The 24,078-nt window shown below is 40.1% G+C and overlaps 1 protein-coding gene across 5 annotated transcripts; it reads left to right on the top strand.

Annotated features, from left to right (window-relative positions):
• Positions 1-2,565: 2,565 nt before the first annotated feature.
• Positions 2,566-23,383, top strand: LOC108411941 (transmembrane protein 268). Of its 5 annotated transcripts, none has more exons than XM_037535231.1 (10): positions 2,566-2,646; positions 4,360-4,413; positions 8,555-8,680; positions 10,719-10,813; positions 13,672-13,779; positions 16,743-16,901; positions 18,714-18,824; positions 20,069-20,158; positions 21,316-21,528; positions 22,612-23,383. In XM_037535231.1, the coding sequence occupies exons 3-10, from the start codon at positions 8,566-8,568 to the stop codon at positions 22,777-22,779; spliced, it is 1,059 nt and encodes a 352-aa protein (XP_037391128.1). In that variant the 5' UTR covers positions 2,566-2,646; positions 4,360-4,413; positions 8,555-8,565; the 3' UTR covers positions 22,780-23,383. The 5 variants fall into 5 exon arrangements, with proteins under 5 accessions (XP_037391128.1, XP_037391127.1, XP_037391129.1 ...); XM_037535230.1 differs by lacking the exon at positions 2,566-2,646 and adding an exon at positions 2,804-2,822; XM_017683750.2 differs by lacking the exon at positions 2,566-2,646 and adding an exon at positions 3,817-4,252.
• Positions 23,384-24,078: the final 695 nt, after the last annotated feature.

Genomic DNA, 24,078 nt, shown 5'->3' with positions numbered 1-24,078 from the left:
TTTTCTGCGATCAAAAAAAAAAAAAAAGAAGCAATTTTTTTTTCTATTGCCCCAAACAAATGAAAATACAAATAAATAAATAAATATTTTTTTTAAATGCCATTCCTTTTTTCTTGGGCTGTGAGCGCGAGAGGGAACAAGGTGCAGCTTAGTGGTGATACTGGACAGACGTCTGTTAGTCCACATATCATCTTAACTGACGTTACCCTGTTTGAACATGAATCTGTATATGCAAGACACCTGCCAGTGCATCACCTGCATGAACACACTGTGGTGCTCTTTGTTTGGGGTGCAGATACATCTGCACTGATTTGATAGCAGGTTAGAATTTTTGTAATCAGCATCTTCAAATGATGGGCACATTGGCTGTCAAGCCTAATTCCAGACAGACCATATATAGTGTGTCTGCATGGAAGTCCTTCATGACCCATGCAAGCGAAGTGCTCCTGAAAGTGTTTGGACCTCGCTTCGGACAGCCTCTCTCTATTTTCATGTGTATTTCTCTTCACAGAATCCGCGCACTGCACTCTCAGAAATAAAGGTACTGTGCTGTCACTGGGGTGGTCCCCTCAAGGGGGCTTCTATTTTACTGCTCTGTTTTTAAAACATTCAGTTACAAAAAAGGTACAAATATGAACTCTTCACCTGGAAAAACGTATTTAAGGTTCCCAACTGGACTTTAAAATCATGGTTGTGCCTTCGAGGGAACATTTGCATTGTTTGTACCTTGATGAACAAAAATGTGCCTGTACAGAACCTTCATTTCTAAGACAGACACAGAGTGACTAGCTGACAGAATACAAAGCCCACAGTCATCACTAGCTCAGTGAGCTGTCTGCATTTGCCTATGTGCGCCTCAAGGTGGCACCAGATGGCTACATTCGTTATTAGGTTGGAAAGCCCATGGACCCTTTCCTGTGATTTCTGTATGTATTCATGCACAAGTATACATACTTTGCTGTAAGTGGCGTTCAAATGTCCCCACAATGGTGGAAAACAGTAGGTCTGAGGTTTTAGAGAAAGTTTGAAGGCCCCAATTAGGATTTTTAACAACACTACTTTGCCGCTTTCATCTATATGAAAAAAAAATTTAGATTATATAAATGCATGCCACTCAGATATACGCACAAATTCAGTTTTTGCTGGATTTGAAAATACCTGTTGCCTTTTACATTGTGTGCATATTTCATGAGAAATTATCCAAAAGTACTTGAAAAAAATTCTGGTTCCATTGACTGACATTAAAAGTAAAGTATGTTTTTTTCCTTCTCCTGTACAGTTACACTTTTGGATATGCAGCAAGGTTTTCTTCTGACAACAGTATATGTGTATATATATATATATATATATATATATATATATATGTGTGTGTGTGTGTGTGTGTGTGTGTGTGTGTGTGTGTGTATTAGAAAACATACAAAAAAACCACAAACAAACAATAATATGTGGATTAATTGCTGTTTAAGGTATATCTTCTCCTTTAAATGGCCTATATAACAGCAGGACATAATCCAACAGAGCAAGAGCAATAAACAGAGCAGGGAACCAAATATTAAAGACCTATAAAATATTAAATATTTATTGCAAATGCATTTTTCATATACTTTCTTTACTGAACAATAAGTTTCAATACATACTTTTTCCATTTGGGTGAAACTGAAAGTGCCTGAAGATTTTAGTTCCTGTGGTTGAGGGCAATTCTGCTTGCATAGCTTAATTGTTGAAATGTAAACAAAGTCGTCCAGAATGGTTTGATGTAAAATGGCTCATTGCAGAGAAACATGCTGTTAAAAAATGACCAGTGAACCTAAATGTATTGTCTGAGTTTCATATGTATTGTTGATAAAGCTTTAAAGAAGAATTCTACAAAATTCAGTCACTGAGAGGAAAATAGAGTTGTTCAGAGATGCATCAGGCAGTGTATTTATAACCATTTCATGTAATAACTTTATGTGAGGGAGCTTTTAGAGGCAGAAACACTGTCCTATCACCACCACCGTGAATAAGAACTGAGCATTTTGCATCAAACCACCCTGAATGACTTTATTTACATCCTAACCACTTAGTTACGCAGAAAATTTGAAAAAATTAGTGGAATTCCCCTTTGAATCCGGAAGTTTTATTGTTACTTTTGTGTAACAATGCCCTGTGTGTACCTCTCCAACACACACGAGTCTTAAAACATATGTTTAAGGCCAACATCTTATCTCAAAACTGTTCTAAAGCAATGCCCCAGGCATCAGGCAGCATATTCATAAGTGATGTAGCTCATAGAACCATCAAACCATTGAGATGTCTGGTTCCTATCACCACCACTATGAGCAATTATGACAACAGAGCATTTCACATCAAACCACTCTGAATGACTTTGATATCTCAGTGACTGAGTATTAATTACATCTCAATGTTATTAATGTAAAAATTGTGAAGAAATTTAGAAGAATTAGTGGAATTCCCCTTTAAGGCTAGGGCTGGTGTAATAGCTGGAGCACAGCTGCATTATAAAGCTGCTATGCCCTTAAAGATCGTCAGAGTGTCAGCGAGTCCCTCTGGGTGGGGGGAATGATTCAGCAGCCGCAGCCTGAGATCACCGAGCCAGAGGTGGTGACGGGTGAGGATTAAGGTGTAGGTGATAGAGGTTCTCAGGTAAGTCTGATCTCTGTTCATGCCTGTCAAATAACACCTCTGTCAGACTCAGTGTTAACTGCCTCTGTGCTGAGGCCTGCAGGAACCCACAGATGAGGCAGGCCTGCATTTTCTCCTCTGTGCTGTTTTTGAAACTGTGGAATTGAAACATGTTCCCTTCAGATGGCTGCCTCTGAGTGAGTGACCATAATCTGATCTCTCTCTCTCTCTCGCTGCCTTTCATTCTGTTTCTCTCTCTGACTCTCTTTGTCCCTCTACCTTGTTCTTCCTATCTATAAATAGTTTTTTCTCTCTCTTTCTAATTCTTTGCCAGTGGCTCACTCTTTCTCCCAGTGACTCATTTGCTATGACTCTTTCACTTTCTCTGACTCTCTTGACTCTCTCTCTCTTTCTGACTCCCCTTTCTCTGTTTCTGACTCATTATGTCTCATTCTTTCTTTCTGACTCTTTTTCTGTCTCACTCTATCTTTCTGTCTCATTCTCTCTTTCTGACTCTGCCTCGTTCTCTTTTTCTGTCTCATTCTTTCTCTCTATCTCATATCTCTCTTTCCAACTCTGTCTCATTTTCTTTCGGACTCTTTCTCTTTCTGACTCTCTCTCTGTCTCATTTTCTATCTGACTCTATCTCTTTCTGACTCCATCTCTCTTTCTGACCCTCTCTCTGTCTTGTTCTCTCTTATCGGCTCTTTCTCTCTTTCTGAATTTTTCCCCATCTCATTCTCTCTTTCTGAATCTTTCTGTCTTGTTCTTTCTCTCTCTGTCTCATTTTATTTCTGATCTCTTTCTCTCTCCAATTTGCTTTCTTTCCCTAATTTTCCCTTTATTTTTTTTCTCTCTCTCTCTCTCTCTCTCTCCCTCATTCTCTCTCAGTCTTTATCTCAAACTCAATCTTTCTCTTTTCTCATTCTGTCTTTAACTCAGTTTCTCATTCACACTTTTTCTGTCTCAAACTCTCTCTCTCACTCTTTCTCTCTTTAACTCATTCTTCCTCTCTGTCTCTCTCTCTCTGTCTCTCTCTCTCTCTCTCTCTCTCTCTCTCACAGACTGGCCTTATAGCTGAGAAAAGTTTCATGAATTCCTCTAGTCATGTGTTCAGGCTGATCCGAGTCACAAGGTTGCGGTGAGAGAGAGAGATAAAGGAGGAAGAGCAAAAAATAGGGGGAGGGCTTGCTGTCATTAAGGTGTTACAGTCTCATGAAGGAGGAAGTAATAGTGGTGGAGAAAAGGAGAGAGAGAGTGCAGTATGTAGAAAGAGAGAGAGTCGCATGTAGAGAAAGAGAGAGAGAGAGAGAGAGAGAGAGTATAAAGTAAGAAAACAGTGAGGATGAGGAAATGTCAGACTGTTAAGAAACATAGATGAGTGCTGAAAGTGGGAGGAGCCAGAGGATAAAAAAAAAAACGAAAGCAACAGAGCGGATACTGTCATGAAAACGAGGGAGAGAGGCAGAGGGAAAGTAAAAGGAGAGGTGGACTAGTCTTGTCAGGTTGCTAGTGTACACGTCTGCAGTAAAATGTGGGCTTACTCACGCGCCAGCTAACAGAGCGAGAGACAGAGAGAGAGAGAAAAAGAGAGAGAGAGAGAGAGAGAGAGAGCAGCTACATCAGGGTAATCCATGTTTCTGTATGTTGTGTTTTTCTCTTAATTTATGCTTCTTTGAGTTTAAGTGTGTCTATCTTTCATTCTCTTCCTTTCTCTCATTCACACACTGACAGCCAAGCGAGTGTTTGGACATGTGGGCCAGAGCTGGCAGCTTCAACTGAAGTACAGTAAGTAAACAAATCTTGGCAGGCAGTTGAGAAGACAGTGGTGTCTTTATTTAAACTAAGAAATACACAAATTTAGAGTGTATCTATGTATATATGTAGTCATCTATACATCTATCTATAGTTAACACCTTAAACTCCCAGACTTATTACATCCTAGGGCTTGTTTAAAGGACCCATATCCTACAATATTCTTTTATTTTTCTCCCTGGTGGCCACTTATAATGTTTGTGTGGTTTTATGTACCACAGTGTAACCCTTTACAATTCCAGTCTTACTAATCAGTAACTACAGGGACTTCAGTGTAAACTGGTTGAGCTATTTTTTTGGTCGTAGCTGTGTTATAAAACTTTGGGCTAGCTGTCAGGCCCTGGCCATGTGAGGGGTCATCAAGAGGGAGTGAAAGGTACACTTTAAATGTTTCCACATGATATCAAACTCTTTTCTTTAAAAAGAGTGATTTCTTCCACCAAAAAAGTCCAAAGAACTACTCTTTTGAATTACAGATAGAGCCATAACACTGCCGCAATATCAGGTTTAGCTCAGCTTTATTTATTAATTTGCCAGGTGAATGTGGTTTTATTCAGTCTGTAAATCAATTCGCAGCTCATCTTATTTGCTGAATTGTATTCTGTTGCTTTCTGGCTGAATCCAGTTTGTTTTGTTGTTCCGCCCTCGAAGCCGCCGAGCTGAAAAGCGTATTTAGGATTAATGACAGGTTCAGAACTGGATGTATAGACCTGCTGTCAGATTCCCCTTCAGAACGTGACCAGACAGACTGCAGCTATATAGAAGTTACCTAATGTGCATTGAAATCTAATATGTGAAATCTAATATAATGTTTTTATAGGTGGTCAAGTAGAAATCAGAGTAATGTGAGTTGTTATTTAGGGACCAGTGCTTGATGGAATGATACCATTATTGTGAAAAAAAACTGCCTATCTGCAAAGTAAATATATTTCCAATATTAAAAATAGCACATATTTCATTTTTGCATATGTGCATATATTTTATTTCAACATATTGATATATGTGCACATATTTGCTTATGTTTCAATATTCAAAAAAGAGCACATTTATGGCATTTGGCTGACGCTCTTATCCAGAGCGACTTACAATTGGATCATTTTACACAGGTAGGTGAAGGTGGTGTTAGGAGTCTTGCCCAAGGTCTCTCATTGGTTTAGTGTAGGGTGTTTGCCCAGGTGGGGATTGAACCCAGTCTACAGCGTAGAAGGTAGAGATGTTACCCACTACACCATACCAACCACAGTTAAATATATTTAGCACCTGTATTTTAATACATTACATATATTGCACCAATATTTGTAATATGTACATATACATGCAGCAAGAACACTCCCGATCCAATCGTATTGTGCTGGCAGAACTAACTGCTGCATATTTAGTGACTACATGGAAAACAGTACAAACTGGCTAACATATTCTTTTTTTATAGAAGTTATTATAGTGTGGAATAAATGTTTGGATGTTTTGGCCTTTTTAAGGGATCAATTCTTTAGCCTTCTTGTATGGACACCATCTAAACCTACATGGACTACAATGCAAACTAACAAAGTTATTCTAAGGTTATTGTAGTGTGTAATACATGTTTGGATTCAGTCTTGGTTACAGCTCCTTAAGCTTATTGTATGTCCACATCATAAGAATGAGCCTTAGTAACTACGTAGATTTATTATTACGTGATTAGATACGTAATTATTAGACACGTGATTTATTATTGATTTTAAGGGTACGTATGGACTTGCCAGCTGGTCTGTCAATGTTAATGAGTTTACTGATTTTGGAAGCCATGACCAAGAAACAAGCAAATATAGAGTCTGAGTGTGAGATGTTTGTCATTTTGACTCTGCTGTGTGAGCTGTTCTCAGCTAAGGGAGCTAAATATTTGTAAAGAAAGTTCAGCTGCTTATATGTGAAACTACGAAAGAAGAAGTGTTGCCGCTCTGTTTCCTGTTCCAGTGCGGGTGGCCTACTGCAAATCAGCAGAGAGCCAAGCTTCATCTGAAAAGCTCACTTTGTTCAAAACATTTTGACTTGTGGATTGGATGTGGATCCAAGAAAACGAAGCCAACTGGGCTGCAAGAGCTTTTAAAATCCATGTATTTAGCTCTAGACTCACTCACTGGCTCGTGGTTCATTGGTTGGTTGTTGAATGTGTTGAGTGTGTTGCTGGGCTGTGAGAATGTGAGGAGAGAATGATGTCAGCTGAGCGCACAAATTAATTTTGTGGGGGCTTTTTACAGTCTCATGATTCATGTATGATGTGGTTGGGTCACAGTGAAGATGAAAGATGAGAAAAAAATGACAAAAAAAAAAAGTGTGCTTTGTTTGTGCCCCGTAATGATATACTGAAAACTTTTCTACGAAGTTAGTTTGAATAGTCTGATTTGAATAGCTTTTAATTTAAATAGGAATTTAAACAGTGGTGTATGTTTTTTAGACACTCCAGCATTCAAATGCAATCACCAGCTTCTGCATCAGCGTAATACAGCTAATTACCACAGACAGCCTTATACGCATTCCCCAGTACTTCGAAATGAGCAGGAAACCCACTGACTCAAAACTCACTGATAATATTCACTGGGCTGCTGCTGCCATTTTCACAGTGGCTGTAAAATTACATTTCTGTTAGAGGTCCGTCAGTTCAAAGAGGAATTCCACCAAATTTGCAAAATTTCTGCATAATCTGGTCATCAGTGAGACAAACAAAGTCATTCAGACTTTGTAGAGAAACATACCAAATTGAATTCCTTCACAATGGTGATGATAGGAACCGGGTGTTGCATGTACCTGCATGTACCTCTCTGCCATGAATAGAATACATTGTTATCTACGGTCATAACTGTCATAAAACAACGTCATCAGGCAGTGTATTCATCCCCAATTCATGTAGTAGCTTTTAGAGGTGGACGTCTGGTCCGTATCACCACCACTGTGAACAATTCTAGTTCCTCTAGAACGGAACATTTCACACCAAACCGCTCCGAATGACTTTATTTACATCTTAACCATTTAATCGAGCAGAAATTTTGGAAAATAAGTGGAATTATTACTCTTTCAGTATGCCTTTGTTGCATTAGTAACATGTATAAAAGGGTTTTATTGTGTTTTATTGCTGGTGTTTATTGTGGCAGCTGTAAACAGCTGTAGAAAAATGGTTTTATTGCTGTTTTATTATGTTTTTTAATATTAGAAAGCTGCAGTTGTCTGTTTTATCAAAGCTTGGCCGTCTTTGTGGAGAGGTGTGAACACACACACACACACACACACACACACACACACACACACACACACACACACACACACACACACACACACACACATCATCTAAACCGCTCATCCTTCTGGGTCACAGGGACAGAGTTACAGGGAATTTTTTTTATTACAGTACTGTGCGAAAGTCTTAGGCACCCAAGACACATTTTCACAATCTATTTATTTGTATAGTTTGTGTTTATTTGCTGAGAAAAGTGTTAATATAATAATAATAAACGGTGATTTTCTGGATGTTAGCATGTTTGTTTAACCATTTCCAAGCCTCTCCTCGAGGAAGCCCAGTGTTATATGTAGTTAAAAAGCAGCTCCTGGTTTGACCAATCAGTGCTTCAGTAAATTGAGCTCATAATGTAATTGATGATATTAATTATGATATTATGTGTTACTCTGTGGCGGCTGTGAAGGTGTCCAGGAAAAATATGGACCCAAGAAATTCTTGTTACTTTTTATAGTTTTTATGTTTATTTGAATTATGAATACGACTTTATTCTAATGTATATTGTGATAAACTCACTGCTGAGGTCAACTGTTTAAAAAATTGCAATTATATGAATTGTTCTGAGCTGCTGGTGGAATGACCAGTAGTGGGGCTACCTTCTATCCAGAGAGTCTGTATTAGCCGACTGTACGCTGCAGCGCTTCAGATATGGCAGACAGAGATTAGGTTGAAATGCGCTGGAATATTCCTTCAACCCCTCAAACACAAAGCTATATTAACATAATCATTGGTTTCCTTGTAGTTACTGACTAATTAAGTTTAATATTAATTCTTCAGCTTAATATGTAATAATAGTAACAAGCCCAGGATTAACATGTTCTCGTGAAAATGCACATTTTCCGACAGTTCTTTTTGTGATGGAGGAGGCGATCACTCAGTTTAATGGAGACAGGAGTGATACTGCATCCAGAATTTCATCAGAAAGCACTTCGGTACCGGACGGAGGAAGAGGACGTGCAGCATGGAAGAACGGTACACTGCACTTACACTGTCTTTCTTCAGTATTTCTCAATATTTGCGATAGATGTTGCTGGAAACACATTGTCCTGAGTGTCCTGAGGCATAGTTCAACCACTGAGATGTAAAAAGAGTCATTCACAGTGGTTTGTTGTGAAGTGGTTCACTGTAGAGAAACTTGCTGACTCTTTATAGTGGTGCTGATAGGAACCAGGGGTCACCATGTCTACATCAAAAATATAGCCATCGTTTTATTTACTATCCAAAGCCACCAGTGAACCTGCAGGTGCCTTGTAGTGTCGATGATGATAAAATAGTGGTCAGTCTGAAAAATACATTTCTTTGGGCACTATTTTGCCTAACGACACCTTGCACTGACGTCTCTGAGTTTAAAACATTTTTGGGACAAAATATCATCTCAAAACTATCAATAAACATGTCTCAGGTATCAGGCAGTGTATTTAGAACCACTTCATGTAATAACTTTCTCTGTGGGAGCTTTGAGAGGCATTAAACTCTCCAGACACCTGGTTCCTATCGCCACCACTTTGACCAGCGGATTATAAAATGTATGGTAATGTTAAGTCCAGTGAGGTCAAATTTAATGCCAAACTTATCCTACAGAGAGAGATTTAGACTTATTCTTCCACTTCATTAGAAGTGCTCACTCACCACAAAGATGGTCCTTTAAAGGTTCTCTAGTGAAGAAAATGGTTCTATATAAACCTTGAACACTCAAAGAACCATTGCATGATTAACGGGTTCTTTGCATCATGAAAGGGTCTTCAGATTGATGGCGATTGTGCTGTAGATGGTTTTTAAAAAGGTTCTTCTATTGTGACAATGTCAAGCCTGTAACACTAGAAGAACCCTTTTTGGTTCTTTGTTTTCAGCAATGTTCTATATTGCACCATATAAAATGTGTTCTCCATCAATCTGAAGAACCTTTCACAATGGAAAGAACCATTTAATCATGCAAAGGGTTCTTTGAGTGTTCAAGGCTCTACATGGAATCATTTTCTTCACTAAAAAAACTAAAAAGCTCCTCTACATACAGTATATGTACAATTTCATACTGTAACCTACTTGTTGCTGTAAAACCTATCAGCCCCATTTACGCCATTGCACCATTTATTAATGGTCGCTTTCTGACCACAGGACTTCTGATGTCCAGATATTGTTTGGGCATTGAATCGGTCTCAGTTCTCAGTTTTTACATACGTCAGTGTTGCTGCTAGGTGTCACGGTTGGCCCCTCCCAGTCCTGTCCATGTGCGTTTTTGTTGTGGTCCTAGTCCAACCCATTGTTTTGTAACTCCGACCCTGATTGTCTGCACCTGACCCTCATTGTCCCTGTGTTACTTAAGCCCTGTGTTTGCCCTTAGTGTTCGCCGGTCTTTGTTTAATGTATCGGTTTTTGTCCGCTGTATTGTGTTTGAATCTGTTTGCTATTTGTGTTTCTTGTCATGTCTGAACCCCAATCTCTCCGTGTTGGCTTTCTGAACTTGGACTTTTTTGACTACGACCCTGGATTTGCCCTTAATAAAAGTCGCTTATCTCAGCGTATGCGTCCGCCTCCTTGCTCTCCGTCACACTAGGTTAAGAGTGGAGGATGTAACCAGCTTATTTACAGTTCTAACACATTTAAAGGAAGCATTTGATTGGCTTTTGCTTTATTTGGCGATACATATCAATTATGGTGACGCTGTTTTAAATGATCTTGCATTAAACTGCATTAGCTAAATAGGTATGACACAGTGTAAGTGATTTTTATTCAGTCTACAGGTCAAAAAGTGCTTTTATTGTGGTTTAAATTGAGTTTTTGACTTGTGTTTCTCAGGCACATTCACTTCTCTGAAACTGATTTTGATAAACAGATGTGTTGATTCCCAAAAGGATGTTTATCTTCCAGCAGCAAAATAAACACAGAGATTATGCAAAATGAATAGACTCATTTTTACACATGCCACACATGTTTACACACACATCAGCGCAATATTATTGTTATTCAGATTTGAATTCTCCTGCTTTCTTCATGTGTTCATATTTGTTAGGTCAGTGTGTCCTGGCTGTGTCCACTTCTTCTACATTATACCCAAGCTTCGACCTGTCACTCTGCAGGACACTGCTTGAGAAGGAAGATTTCCAAGTTAGTGCCTTTTTATACTCCTCATCTTCTTAAACCATACATAATGTTTTTATAGTAATCCAAGGAAAATTTGGAAAAAGTTTTGTTTTTGAAGTTTTCTTTTTAGTGAGTTTTCCCAGTGGTGACTCTATCATGTAATTTATTTGATTTGACTGGTAAATATGTCTGTCATTTTTCATAATTCCCACAAATATCTGGATGTAAAAAGCCATAGTGCAGATGTTTACGTCAGTATTATGCCACAGGACTCACTCAACAACAAAAACAACACACCACACAGTCATGGCTGTCAGCAGGTTTCATTACTCCTTTAGCGTGATGTGGATTGAAACAAGAATTCTGTTACTGAGAGAGCTTCAGATGCAGCCAATGACAGAAGACCATTTACTCCACAATTATTACCGTCAGACTGTAAAACTACACACGCTGCAGATTCATACCGGATTAAAATCGCTCCACAATTATTACCGTCAGATTGTAAAACTACAGTTTGGGACTATGGTCCCAAGCCCAGATAAATGGTGAGGGTTGCGTCAGGAAGGGCATCCGGCGTAAAACTTGTGCCAAAACTATCATGCAGATCACAAATATGATTGCCATACCGGATCGGTCGAGGCCCGGGTTAACAACGACCGCCGCCGGTGCTGTTGACCAGCAGGGTGCCGGTGGAAATTGGACTACTGTATGTCAAAGACCATCAAAGAGGAGAGGATGAAGGCGGGTTAGAAGGCAGCGAGAGAGAAGGAAAGGCAGGAGTGTGGAGGTTAGAGTAGGGACTCTGAACATAGGGACAATGACTGGTAAAGGCAGAGAGCTTGCAGACATGATGGAGAGAAGGAAGGTAGATATTCTGTGTGTCCAGGAGACCAGATGGAAAGGAAGCAAGGCCAGAAACATTGGAGGTGGATTCAAACTGTTCTATCATGGTGTAGAGAGGAAGAGAAATGGAGTAGGGATAATCCTAAAGGAACAGCTTGGGAAAAGTGTTATGGATGTAAAGAGAGTGTCAGACAGGATCATGAGCCTGAAGTTGGAGGTTGATGGTGTCAATTTGAATGTGGTCAGTTCATATGCACCACAGGTTGGTTGTCAGTTAGAGGAGAAAGAGGAATTTTGGAGTAAGATGGATGAAGTGGTACATGGTGTCCCTAGAGAGGAGAGATTAGTGATTGGTGCAGACTTCAATGGACATGTTGGTGAAGGGAACAGAGGGGATGAAGAGGTGCTGGGTATGTATGGTGTGAAAGACAGAAATGCGGAAGGTCAGATGGTTGTAGATTTTGCAAAGAGAATGGAAATGGCTGTGGTGAACACGTATTTTCAGAAGGGGGAAGAACACAGGGTGACATACAAGAGTGGAGGGAGGTGCACACAGGTGGATTCTATCCTTAGCAGGAGATGCCACCTAAAGGAGATTGGAGATTGTAAAGTGGTACCAGGGGAAATTGTATCAAGGCAGCATAGGGTGGTTGTCTGTAGAATCAGATTAGATACAAAGAAGAGAAAGAGAGTGAAGACAGAGCCAAAGATTAGATGGTGGAAGCTGAAGGAGGAGGATGGTTGCAGGCAGTTCAGGGAAAAATTGCAACAGGCCCTTGGGGGCAGTGAGGAGCTACCTGAGGACTGGGAAAGTACAGCTGAGGTGGTGAGAGAAACTGGCAAAAATGTGTTGGGTGTTTCGTCTGGTCAGAGGAAAGAAGACAAGGAAAGTTGGTGGTGGAATGAGGAAGTCCAGGAGAGTATTCAGAAGAAGAAGGCAGCTAAGAAAAAGTGGGATAACCAGAGAGATGAAGGAAGTAGGCAGGAGTACCGTGAGGCTAGTCGCATAGCAAAAAGAATGGTGGCAAAGGCAAAGGCTCAGGCCTATGATGAGCTGTATGAGAGGCTGGACAGTAAAGAAGGAGTAAAGGACTGGTATCGTTTGGCTAAACAGAGAGATAGAGCTGGAAAGGATGTACAGCAGGTTAGGCTGATAAAGGATAGAGAGGGAAATGTACTAGTGAGTGAACAGAGAGTGTTGAGTAGATGGAAGGAATACTTTGAAGAACTAATGAATGAGGAAAACAAGAGAGAGAGGAGGACAACAGGGGGAGAGATAGTGGATCAGGAAGTGCAGAGAACTGGTAAGGTGGAAGTGAGGGCAGCTTTAAAAAGGATGAAGAATGGAAAGGCATTTGGTCCAGATGACATACCTGTGGAGGTTGTTTAACAAAATCCTGGAGAGTGAGAGGACGCCTGATGAGTGGAGAAGCAGTGTACTGGTCCCCATTTTTAAGAACAAGGGTGATGTGCAGAGCTGCAGTAACTACAGAGGTATAAAGTTGATGAGCCACACCATGAAGGTGTGGGAAAGAGTTGTTGAAGCAAGGCTAAGGCGAGAGGTCCAGATCAGTGAGCAGCAGTTTGGTTTCATGCCCAGAAAGAGCACCACAGATGCAATTTTTGTGTTGAGAGTGTTGGTAGAGAAGCACAGAGAAGGTCAGAAGGAGCTGCATTGTGTCTTTGTGGATCTAAAGAAGACATATGATAGGGTGCCAAGACAGGAACTGTGGTACTGTATGAGGAAGTCAGGTGTAGCTGAAAAGAATGCTAGGGTGATGGAGATGGTGTAAAAGTAGAGGAGGCAGTGGATAGGGCAAGATGGAGGCAGATGATCCGCTGTGGCGACCCCTAAAGGGAGCAGCTGAAAGAAGAAGGAGAGACTGTAAAACTACACACGCTGCAGATTCATACCGGATTAAAATCAGAAATTTTATCCATAATCACTTAAATTAAGGATCCTCTACAGGTAAAACTGATCTAGGTGAAATAATGATGCAAGACATAACATTGAAACCATTGTGGATCTTCTTACACAGATCCCTGTGGAGGACTTCGAAACTCCTCTTGGAATAGCGCTGAACCCTCCATCTGTCAGAAGATATCTGTTCTTCAACTCTTCCCTGTTTCACTTCATCTTGGCTCCAGTAAGAGGAACATGTCAACACCCTCTGTGAAATCCACTTACGAAAGCCACTTCATGAAAATCCCTAAACGAGAGTTCAGCACACTGAGCTCAAGAAGTGCATGTCATCATCCAGCTAAAGCGTTTGGTTCCATTTACTCATCTCTATGTACTTAAGTACACTTTGGCTGGATTTATATTTTCCTGAGCACGAATACTTACGTATGTTCGTAAATTTGTGGATTTGGTCCTTCACATTTACTAGTTCAGCTCCTAATTCTCATTTTGGGATTTAATTTCATGGGCTGCTTTGTGATTGGTCACTTTCCTCACTGGAGCTTTAGCATTTTATTTTAGACCACTAACCCTAACCCTAACCCTAACCCTAACCCTAACCCTAACTCAGTATATGAGGACCTGATAATAGATACATTTGCACTCAAGGTGTTATTTTGTAGTGGCTATCTTTTTTACTTCTTGAGACCTTTTTCACTGAAGTAACAACACTTTTCCTTTTAGGACAGTTTAGGCTGCTGAAAACAGTCACAGTCAGCATTATGACATTTCAGAATTTGTCACTCAACCTTGTGCCGAGATTTGTCGGTGTTGCAATTAAGCAGAATTTCCACACTGAAACTAGTAGCCCATTGAGCTGACCTGACCGAGCTGAGTTCATTTCTACACAAATCAAACACATTACATCAGCACAGATCATCCTCTTGGGTCAAAGCTGAGTCATTCACATGTTCTGTGACAACTTCTTAACATTATATGAGTTTTTTTTAAGTTCTGTCTAGAAAACAAAAAGGTTCTCTCTCCAAATTCAAGCTCTAACTTAGGTCTATAAAATTATATCTGAGAGGCAATGAGCTCTTCGAATATACACACAAGAGGACCAATCAGGTTCTGCTTCTTTCTCATGTTGCCGCAGAGCTCAGCGACTAGTGGATAAAACTTTATGAAACATGAGGACATGCTGCTGAAACTCTGGCTGCCTTCTTACAGCTCTTTAAAAAAGACTTATTGTCTTAAATCGTACAAATGTTAAGCCTTAAAGGTAATTAAATATCAAACGTTTGGATTGAATTGACAACTTACACATTAATTTCATTCATTCATCCAACTGTTGGCTTATTACTCACACTGCCTTCATACTGACCTGCTACACTTACTTGTACTCTCCTAGGAGTTCATTACATTAGCTGGCTTCTCTCTGACCTAAAGGACACTTAAACTAATGGTTCCTACCTAAAGCTGACCTCTGCACTGGACTAAATATTCATCACTGACTTTATACTTGACGTAGCCGTCGATGCTCTTTTGAATAAGAAACAGATGATTTGTCCTAAAACAAGAAAAGTCTTAAAAAATAAATAAATAATTTTAAAAATCCTTCTCAAAATGTCATAGAAAGCGTTACATTTAACTTTCTGATCATGTAGACACTCCGCTACAACACTAATGTTATGTTTTAACACAAATTAAGAGTATAAACTGTTTGTGTTCCTTGAAAATGATTGCTTCTTTTCATGTTTCGTCAGATTGAACCTTATAACTCCAAGCAGAAAGTGAGTTCTGAGGGTTAGAAGGTTCTATCTTCATTTGACCTGTCCCAAAAAACCTTTGATACCTGATACCTTACATTTAGAAAGCATTTAGGGTGTCTGTCATTGTCATGTATGAAAGAGACGCATTCCGCCTGCCTGTTTTGCTAAGTGGAATGCAAAATCTTTGAAGCTCAGTATCTCAACACTCCTCAGAACGCAGATAGAACCTCATAATCCCAAGAGGATGATATATTAGCACAACAGTCTGGAAGACAGAAAACCCTGTATTGATGTAATCTACTTCACACGTGTTGAAACAATGTGCATGTTTGATAACCCACTTTATAATAAATGTCTCTAATAACTGTGTAGTTACATGTGAACAACACATGCAACAACAATGTAACTGCTAATGGTTTAGGCTCTGTTACAGACGGATTACAGTAGTACAGCTTGCGTAATTCCACGTGTATCAACTTTAGTTTTGCCTCATGTAATTCACACAAGTGTATCTTAATAGTTGTAACATCATATTCTCTCTCATGTAATTACACAAGGGTAATAACAAATGTAATTACATTCATAATCAGATTGAACAGCTTTTTTAGAAGTCTTTTCCAGCAGTAAAAGATTGATTAAGAGACCCTTATTAATCCCACAATGGGGAAATTTTCGCCTCTGCATTTAACCCATCCGTGCAGTGAAACACCACATACACACTAGTGAGCAAACACACACACTAGGGGGCAGTGAGCACACTTGCCTGGAGCGGTGGGCAGCCCTATCCGCAGCGCCCGGTAGAAGTTGGGGGTCAGGTGCCTTGCACAAGGATACCTCAGTCACGTACTGTTGGCCAAGGGGACCAAACTGGCGGCCTTCCGATCACAAGGCTGGTTTCCTAACATCCAGCCTATGACTGCCCCTAGGAAGTTTGCAGTAACTTACATACTACTTCCACTGTATCTCCCAGCTTTCCTGGCATTTATCTAGTTTTTATGATTCTAGTGGTATGACGCTGTAACCAGTTTCAGCTTTAAACCATTCTGTAATATGACAGAACAGCAGGCGCCCCCTTATATTAGCATGCAACTTTAATGACATTAATTAATATGCTGCATTAAACCCAAAGCAATATCTATATTACCACTGCACTATTACACAGACCCTACATAACAACTACACAGCTACCGTCCATTTATTTTAAAGTGTAACTTTAACTCTAAACTACAGGAACGTTCCTGTGTTGAAGTTACACATGTGTAATTACATGGGCTGTACTTCTGTAATCCATCTGTAACAGTGACTAAACCATCAGTAGTTACAGTGTTAATGCGTATGTTATTCATGTGTAACAACACATTTCTTGGAGACACTGAATATAAAGTGGGATCTATATTTCTACACTTCTGTACTTACTGTTGTGCTGATATGTGTGCAGGTCTTGTACGTGGTGCTGTGGTGTGCTACGTACTCCAGCCTGCACCGGTACCTCGCTGGGGGCACCATGGATTTCTGGGCGCTCTGCCTGTGTGTGAGCCTTGTCTCCATCTTCATCACCACCGCCATCATCCTCATCCTCCACTACAACAACAAAGAGGCAGGAAGCTGCTGTTTTCATCACAATTATCCCCACATTGCTCACAGTCTTGGGAAAACAGTCCCAACTTGAAGGGGAATTTCACCAATTTTCAATGTTTGTGCACAAGCAAATCACTATGGTGTAAACAGAGTCATTCAGAGTGGTTTGATGTGATTTTAGAAGAAACTTGCAGTCATAATTGTTCAGTGGTGGTGATAAGAACCAGACATTTAAAGAGCTTAATGCCTCTAAAAGCTTCCTCACAGAAAGCTATTACACAAAATAGGTATGAATGCACTGTCTGATGCTAGAGACCTGATTTTAAGATAGTTTTGAGCTTAAAACCTTAAAACCTACTTTTTTTCAACACAGTTGTCATGGAGAGGCACACACAGGGTGTGGTATGGCAAAATATTCCTTAAAGCAAACTTAATTTTTAAAGATTTGGCACCATTTTACTATCATTAACATGACATACAAAAAAAGACACTTGTAGGTTCACTGGTGGTTTTGGTTAGTAAATAAAACGTCTGTATTTGTGTTGTAGACATTGGGACTGCTGGTTCCCATCACCACCACTGTAACGAGATCAGGGACTGTACGTTTCACAGTTAACCATTTCACATTAAACCACCCTGAATGACTTTGTTTACACCTCAGCGACTGAATTATGCTTAAATGCAAACAAATTAGTGGGAATTCCCTTTAGCCTCTGACCTGATCTAAATCAACCATGTCCTAAATCTCATTATAAGACCAAAGAACCTGGAACATTCTACAGAAGCGTCCACTTTTCTGTCTCTCCATCGGAGTCTCTGGTGTTACCGGTTACACATAAGAAAAGGTAACACCAGAGACATTTTTAATGAAGCATCAATAACACAGAGCATCAAACCACAAGTTGTCAATCATGGCACATCCACTAAAATATGGAATTTAATCCATTTGGTTTCTATTTTTTCACAGTTACCAAACAGTAAAGCAGGTCACACCAGTGACTTTGACTAAAAGCTTCACATGAAATCAGGAGCTAAATGAGAAAATATCTGAGAACTGAAAGACACAGTGGACTCACCGTGAGCTTTTCTTCATAGATCCTCAGAAAACAGGTGAAAGGAAGTCGAGTGATGTCATCAGTGTGACTTTATTTCAAAAATAAGAGCTTTTTTGTTACGCAGTTACACCAGTGACACGACTCCTGGGGAACTTTCATGATATATTTTATAATATTTACTTGGCATTTGTTTTCTTTATGTTATGTGAAGCATATATTTCACAGTCATGTATAGATTACTGCAGTTAAGATTGTAGAAAAACGTTTTTTACCTCAAAATATGGCCTCAGCCTTCACACATGACTGTGCAGACGAGCTCTTCTGTGATGCTTGGAGTTCTGTATGAATGATTTCAAAACTCAAGATTGCTAAATTGATGGCACAAGAAGGTGTAATTGTTAAAATATCTCATTATTTTCAATAAATTGTAACCCTAACTTGTTTTTTAAGTGCAATATATCTGTAAAATACTAGGGACACAAAAATGGATGTTTCTGTAGAATGACTCAGCTACCATACTGAACTTCTATGGGCAATTCACTTTGCACCAGTCAATATGCCTGAGTGTGTTTATGAAAACTGTTCAAGTCCTCATTTAAGAAGGGAGGTGTAAAAGCTGTGTTCTTTAGCCCGTCATGTCCTCTGTGGGGCAAATATGTCATTAGCAGCCTCGGCAAGCTGTGTTATTTTGAACCGCAGGCCCATCAGTTTCCCAGCAGTGAATTACAGGCACTGGACCGAGGCACTCACCAAAACTCTGGTGATTTTCTTGGCAGATTAATGTGAACACAGATGTACGTCTGGTGCAAGTAAATGAGCGGCTGGCCAGACACAGGCTGCTGCTGGGCGTGGCCGACTGGGTCCAGCAGTGCAGTGGGAAAATGCAGGTAAAGAACCTTTATATCCATATTCTTACAAAAAGTCATGATCATCTGCACTCTCAGAAAAAAAGGTACGACACTATCACTGGAGCAGAGTCCCCTTGTCACTGTGATGGTACCCTCAGGGGTAGTCAGGGAACATAACTGAACCAGAATCCATTGAAATGATATTCTCTAAACTGTACTGACTCCACACACCCCGTCTCGTCTCCAGGCTTTTATTTTACTGTTCCGTTTTAAAACATTTGGTTATGAAAAGGTACAAATATCTACTTTTCCACAAGGAAAAACTCATGTTAGGACCTTAAAACCACTGCGGTACTGCTTTGAGGGTACACTTACATTGTTTGTACCTTGATGAGTGAATCATGTACCTGCATAGTACATTTATTTCAGTATATCTGTATTTGTTCGTTTGTTTCATTTTTTTTATTAAGCATTATTAAAGTTAATGAGATACTTATCCAAATGAGTGGAATAGAATGTCATTGTGGAAGTATAGTCATCTAAATAGCTCTAGTTTACCCTTTGATCCCTGTTGAATCTGGAATAATACGGGACAGCCAGTTAGAACAGAGGTCATGCATGTTTATCAGTCTTAAAGGCACAGTAACAAAAGCAGTGGTGCATTTCTAAGGGATAATGAGAGACTGGATATTAAAATTAATTATGGCTGTTTTTGGTACATAAAACCACACAAAAAATCGTAAGTGGAAAAAATGATGAAAAACGTAGAAATATTAAGAAAAATGCAGGCATTTTTCAGTATCTACTATGAAACTAATGAAATGTGGGCCTGCCTCCAGACCTTTAGAGTTTAAGGGGTTACAACAGTTAAAAATACTGGTAATGAGTGTCTAGGGCTTTGTCTGTCTACATAGGATGCATGTTTCTATGCTTTGTGGGTTAAGCTGAAGCTGTAGCTTTACGGTGACCGTTTGAACCCTGAGATAATATGGTGCAGCTTTCTGTCAGTGTTTTATCCCATCAGCTTTTGGTCTCAGGATTTGGGTAAATCCAGAAATTTGGCCATTTCAAAGATTTAAACCAATCCAGAAGACAAAATTCAATCAGTCTGCCTTTTGTGTAACAGAAAGAGCTCAGTGCTCTCAGAAATGCCTTGGTGTGAGTTCTATCTGTTTCTCCATCTCATGTCAATTTCCTGTACTGTATCTGATGAAGCATTTTTGTTATCATAGCATCTGAGTTTTAGTAAACAGTCTAACGTCTCCCTCTCTCTGTTTTTTCAGCTGTTTTGTGTGTTCTGGGATTTGTCCCCCTGCCTGCAAGCCCTGACTGAAACTCTGGAGGAGCTCGGCTTTGTCAGAGATGAGATAGAGGTTTGCTTGTCTTCGTACTTTCGGTTCATTTCTGTTCACGGATCACAGCATGTTAAATATCTCTGCACCTTATTCCACGACCTCATGTCCAGAATGAGTGCCGTGTCAGTGCTGCGCTGTCCTGTCTGTTTACTGTGTCTAATGTCTGTTTAATTTATCGTATTTATTGTTTCTAGCTTAAATTTTTGTTTGCACATGACGTCTGCACATTCGCACTTTGTACTCTTTGTTCCTTGTTGCACCGTGTTGGTCCTGGTGGAACATAATTTCACTCCACTGTGTACTGGTACATAGATGGAATGACAATAAAAGCCTCTTGACGTGACTTGACTTAAATTGTTGATGCACAAAGGCATTTGCAACATGATCCAGACCTGATAAAAGCTGGCAAATTTAATCTTTACTGATTACTTATTCACAACTGGAACATTAGCATAAACTTTTGACCACCTTAATACCAACCTGTTACTGTTAAAATTACTTATATATTATTTTTGAACAGTCTAAAGATTAACATGTCATTTTTTTTGGTAATTACAACCTGCTATACATAACATTACCACGTTATTACCCATTTATAACTAATCCTGTAAAATGCTACTGAAATTTCCTTTCAAGCTTCACAGGTCTGTATTTAATCCAGAAATGCTCATGTACACACATGTTGGCTTAGTGCTCCCTAGCAATGCTCGCTATAACAGTAACAGTCGGCCACTGCTGCATAACGTTTCTGTGGTTTTAGGTACGAAACTGCATCTCTTGGAATTAAACAGGCTGATATTGTCCCTGCGCCTTTAAGACTGACCTCTGTTCTGATTGGCTGCCACATGTTGTGCTTTATTCAAACATAGTGAAGGCTGAAACACTCCTCATAACTTCAGTGTGACTGGGCGGGGCTAAACTGCTGTCGGCTGCTTATTCGGCCTAAGAAAACTTTCACCCTCATAATATAAGCATAACTATTTTTCAGACGTGGTGCTTCTTACAGATCTTGCAGTTACATGACTGTAGGCGACGTCTGTTACTCCAGACATTCTTAGTGCTTGGTATTTTTATTGAATAGCAACAAAAACAAATCACTTTTACTATTATAAAGGTGGTGAAAATTGAAAATGCTCACAAAAAAGCACGTCTGCTTTCTTCCGTTTGCCCCCCAGAACAAACTGAAGAAGAGAATGTCCCACCTCCTCGTAGTGAGTGACGTCACGACCTCTGAGGAAGCTGACGATGGCCTGTTGGCTGAGGAGCCCGATGAGGAGCGCCCTCTGCTGGTGGACGCCAGAGAGAGAAGCACTTCTCTGAGGCAGAGAGAAGAGGCGAAACTGACCAAAAAGTACAGCTTGATACCCGACTGTACCCTTTCTTATCAGGTACGGAAGGATAGGAAGAAAAAAAGAAAACTGGAAAACAATTCAACCATTTTCTTTATGCGTTAGCGTCAGAACGGTTCTCAGTTCTTTAGCTTTGCAGGTTACAGGAAATTCTGTTCTAATGGTAATATAACAATTATTATTTTCTAAAGCTGGTCTTACATTCCATAATACTATTACTACTATTACTGCTATTACTACTAATAATAATAATGATAGTAATTTGTAATATTATTGAATTAGCATTAGATCAGTGGTTCCTAATCTCAGCCCTGGGGATCCATGCTTTAAGGCACCTGTGTGTGTGTCCATATACACTGACCAGCCACTTCATTAAGTACACTTCCTTATTTGAACTCCACTTTATCTGCTTCACTTGCTGCACTTTGTAGGGTCCATCTGTCCATCTCTTTCTCTGCATACCTTTTTAACCTCCTTTCACCCTGATCTTCAGTGATCAGCACCTCCATAGGACCCCAGAGCAGGTACTATTTGGGTGATGGATCATTCTCAGCACTGCAGTGACACTGACGTGGTGGTGTGTTAGTGTGTGTTGTGCTGGTGCGAGTGGATCAGACACGGCAGTGCTGCTGGAGTTTAACACTGTCCACTCTATTAGACAACTCCTCCCTTGTTGGTCCACCTTGTAAATGTAAAGTCAGAGATCGTAGCTCATCTGCTGCTGCACAGTTTGTGTTGGTCCTCCTCTAGTCGTGGTCACAGGACACTGCTGGCAGGATATTTCTCAGTCCAGCAGTGACAGTGAGGTGTTTTAAAACTTCAGCAGCACTGCTGTGTCTTATCCACTCATATCAGCGCCACAAACGCTAACACACCACCATGTCAGTGTTGCTCTGTGGCCTTGTGTGGCTTTCACACTGTAGTTTCACACTGTATGCAACACACTGTATGCAACCAGTGAACTGTGCACTATACAGCATCAGCCTCAGTCCCACATTTGCCTTTATGACCCCACAATCACACAGAGTATGGGGGTCCCCTGGGCAGAGACTTGAAACCACCGCACTAGAACATGATTTCCCTCGTGTTCTTTTGCAATTACCCATTTGTGTGTGCTTTCAGGCTATTGCGTACCAGCTCTTGCTGACCTACAGCGCCGTCTACGTGAGGCTTTTGGTGTCGGAGAGGCTTCCTGCTTCATCATATCGCCCTCTAGGCACGGACAGAAATCACTGCACAACTGCGTCACTCTGCCTCTGTCAGTATGTCCAGTACAAAGTGCTGCATTAGACAGAGGCGCCCAGGATGGGCACCAGTACAAATGGATGATAGATGCACTGTTCATGTTCAAACAATCACCAGAGACTGTTGTACTTAAATTTAAATTATTTTTTTAAGCTGCTCTGTTAAATATATATGTGTGCAAATGTGTGTATAATGGTTCCTCATTTGCAATGTCTTTAAAAGTGTGTGCTGTTTTGTTAATGAGAGCGCTGATCTGATTCGGCTCTTATGTAAGGGTTGAGTGAGGAGAGCGAGAGAGAGAGAGCAGCAGAGAGAGACTCACTCATGCAGGAGGATGTCAGCATGAATCAGAAAGCGAGTCAGTGAATCTGAACAGGCCTGGAAACAGTTTATCACGTTATGGCACAACAGAGGAACATGCAGCGCAGGCAAAGCACAACTACAGTGCGTCACAATCAGGGCCGGACTTTACGCTAGGTAAAGGTAAACAATCACCTACAGTCCCCTAGGAGCCAAAGGGCCCCTTGAACTTCAGATTAAATGTTAAAGTGGGCAATATGGCAAAAGTATACATATATAGGGCACATCACAATACTTCACAATTCATAATACAGACCAGCAAAATAAAAAAAAACAACTATGAATCCAATTCACTGCTATTTAAGAACTACTTAATAACAGTTTAAGAACTATTTGAGGACAAACAGAAGGAAAATTCATATAAGTGGGAACAGTAAGTTCACATAATGGCATAATGAGCTACCAATCAAGTACTTGTTACTGTGCAGATTATCGCTGTTGTCGTAACAAAACCTTGTATCTTCAAAATGACAACTTTACAGGAGGAGAAAAAAAACCCCACTTTACTTTCAATGTAAGTCAATGGAACCAGGCGTTTTTTCCAAGTAATGTTGGGCCATTTTTCATGAAATTTACATACAAGGTAAAGGGCGACAAGCATTTTTCAAATAATGTCAAAAACTGTAAAAGAGCAAATATGGAGGTTTTGCTCCGACAACAGCGTTATGCAGTTGTTATACACTGGGTGTTGATGTTTACATGCTGTCTATAATTGGCCTAAATTGGTCTTCATGATCGATGCAATTGATCCTTGTTGTAGAAAGACTGACCTCACCCACTTTCTGAGCAGGTAGCTCCGCTTAGTATTTGTATATGTGTGTGTGTGTGTGTGTGTGTGTGTGTGTTGCTGAATATTTCAAAACGGGTTCTGAAGCAGTGTATTACCAAAAGGAACTGCATTGTGCAGTGCTATTTAATACACAATCAGTAAGTGAGGCTGTTCATGCTGAAAACGAATACCAAAGATAGCAAATACAGTGAGGA

This window comes from Pygocentrus nattereri, chromosome 27 (genome assembly GCF_015220715.1).
Source record: "Pygocentrus nattereri isolate fPygNat1 chromosome 27, fPygNat1.pri, whole genome shotgun sequence".
In the NCBI taxonomy this organism is placed as follows: Eukaryota; Metazoa; Chordata; class Actinopteri; order Characiformes; family Serrasalmidae; genus Pygocentrus; species Pygocentrus nattereri.
This window is presented reverse-complemented; position numbering and strand designations above follow the sequence as displayed.

Coding starts and splice junctions, on each gene's coding strand:
- LOC108411941 (XM_037535231.1), top strand. CDS start 8,566: ATGGAGGAGGCGATCACTCAGTTTAATGGAGACAGGAGTGATACTGCA. Junction 18,825..20,068: donor AGTGCAGTGGGAAAATGCAG/GTAAAGAACCTT, acceptor CTGTTTTTTCAG/CTGTTTTGTGTGTTCTGGGA. Junction 20,159..21,315: donor TTGTCAGAGATGAGATAGAG/GTTTGCTTGTCT, acceptor TTTGCCCCCCAG/AACAAACTGAAGAAGAGAAT.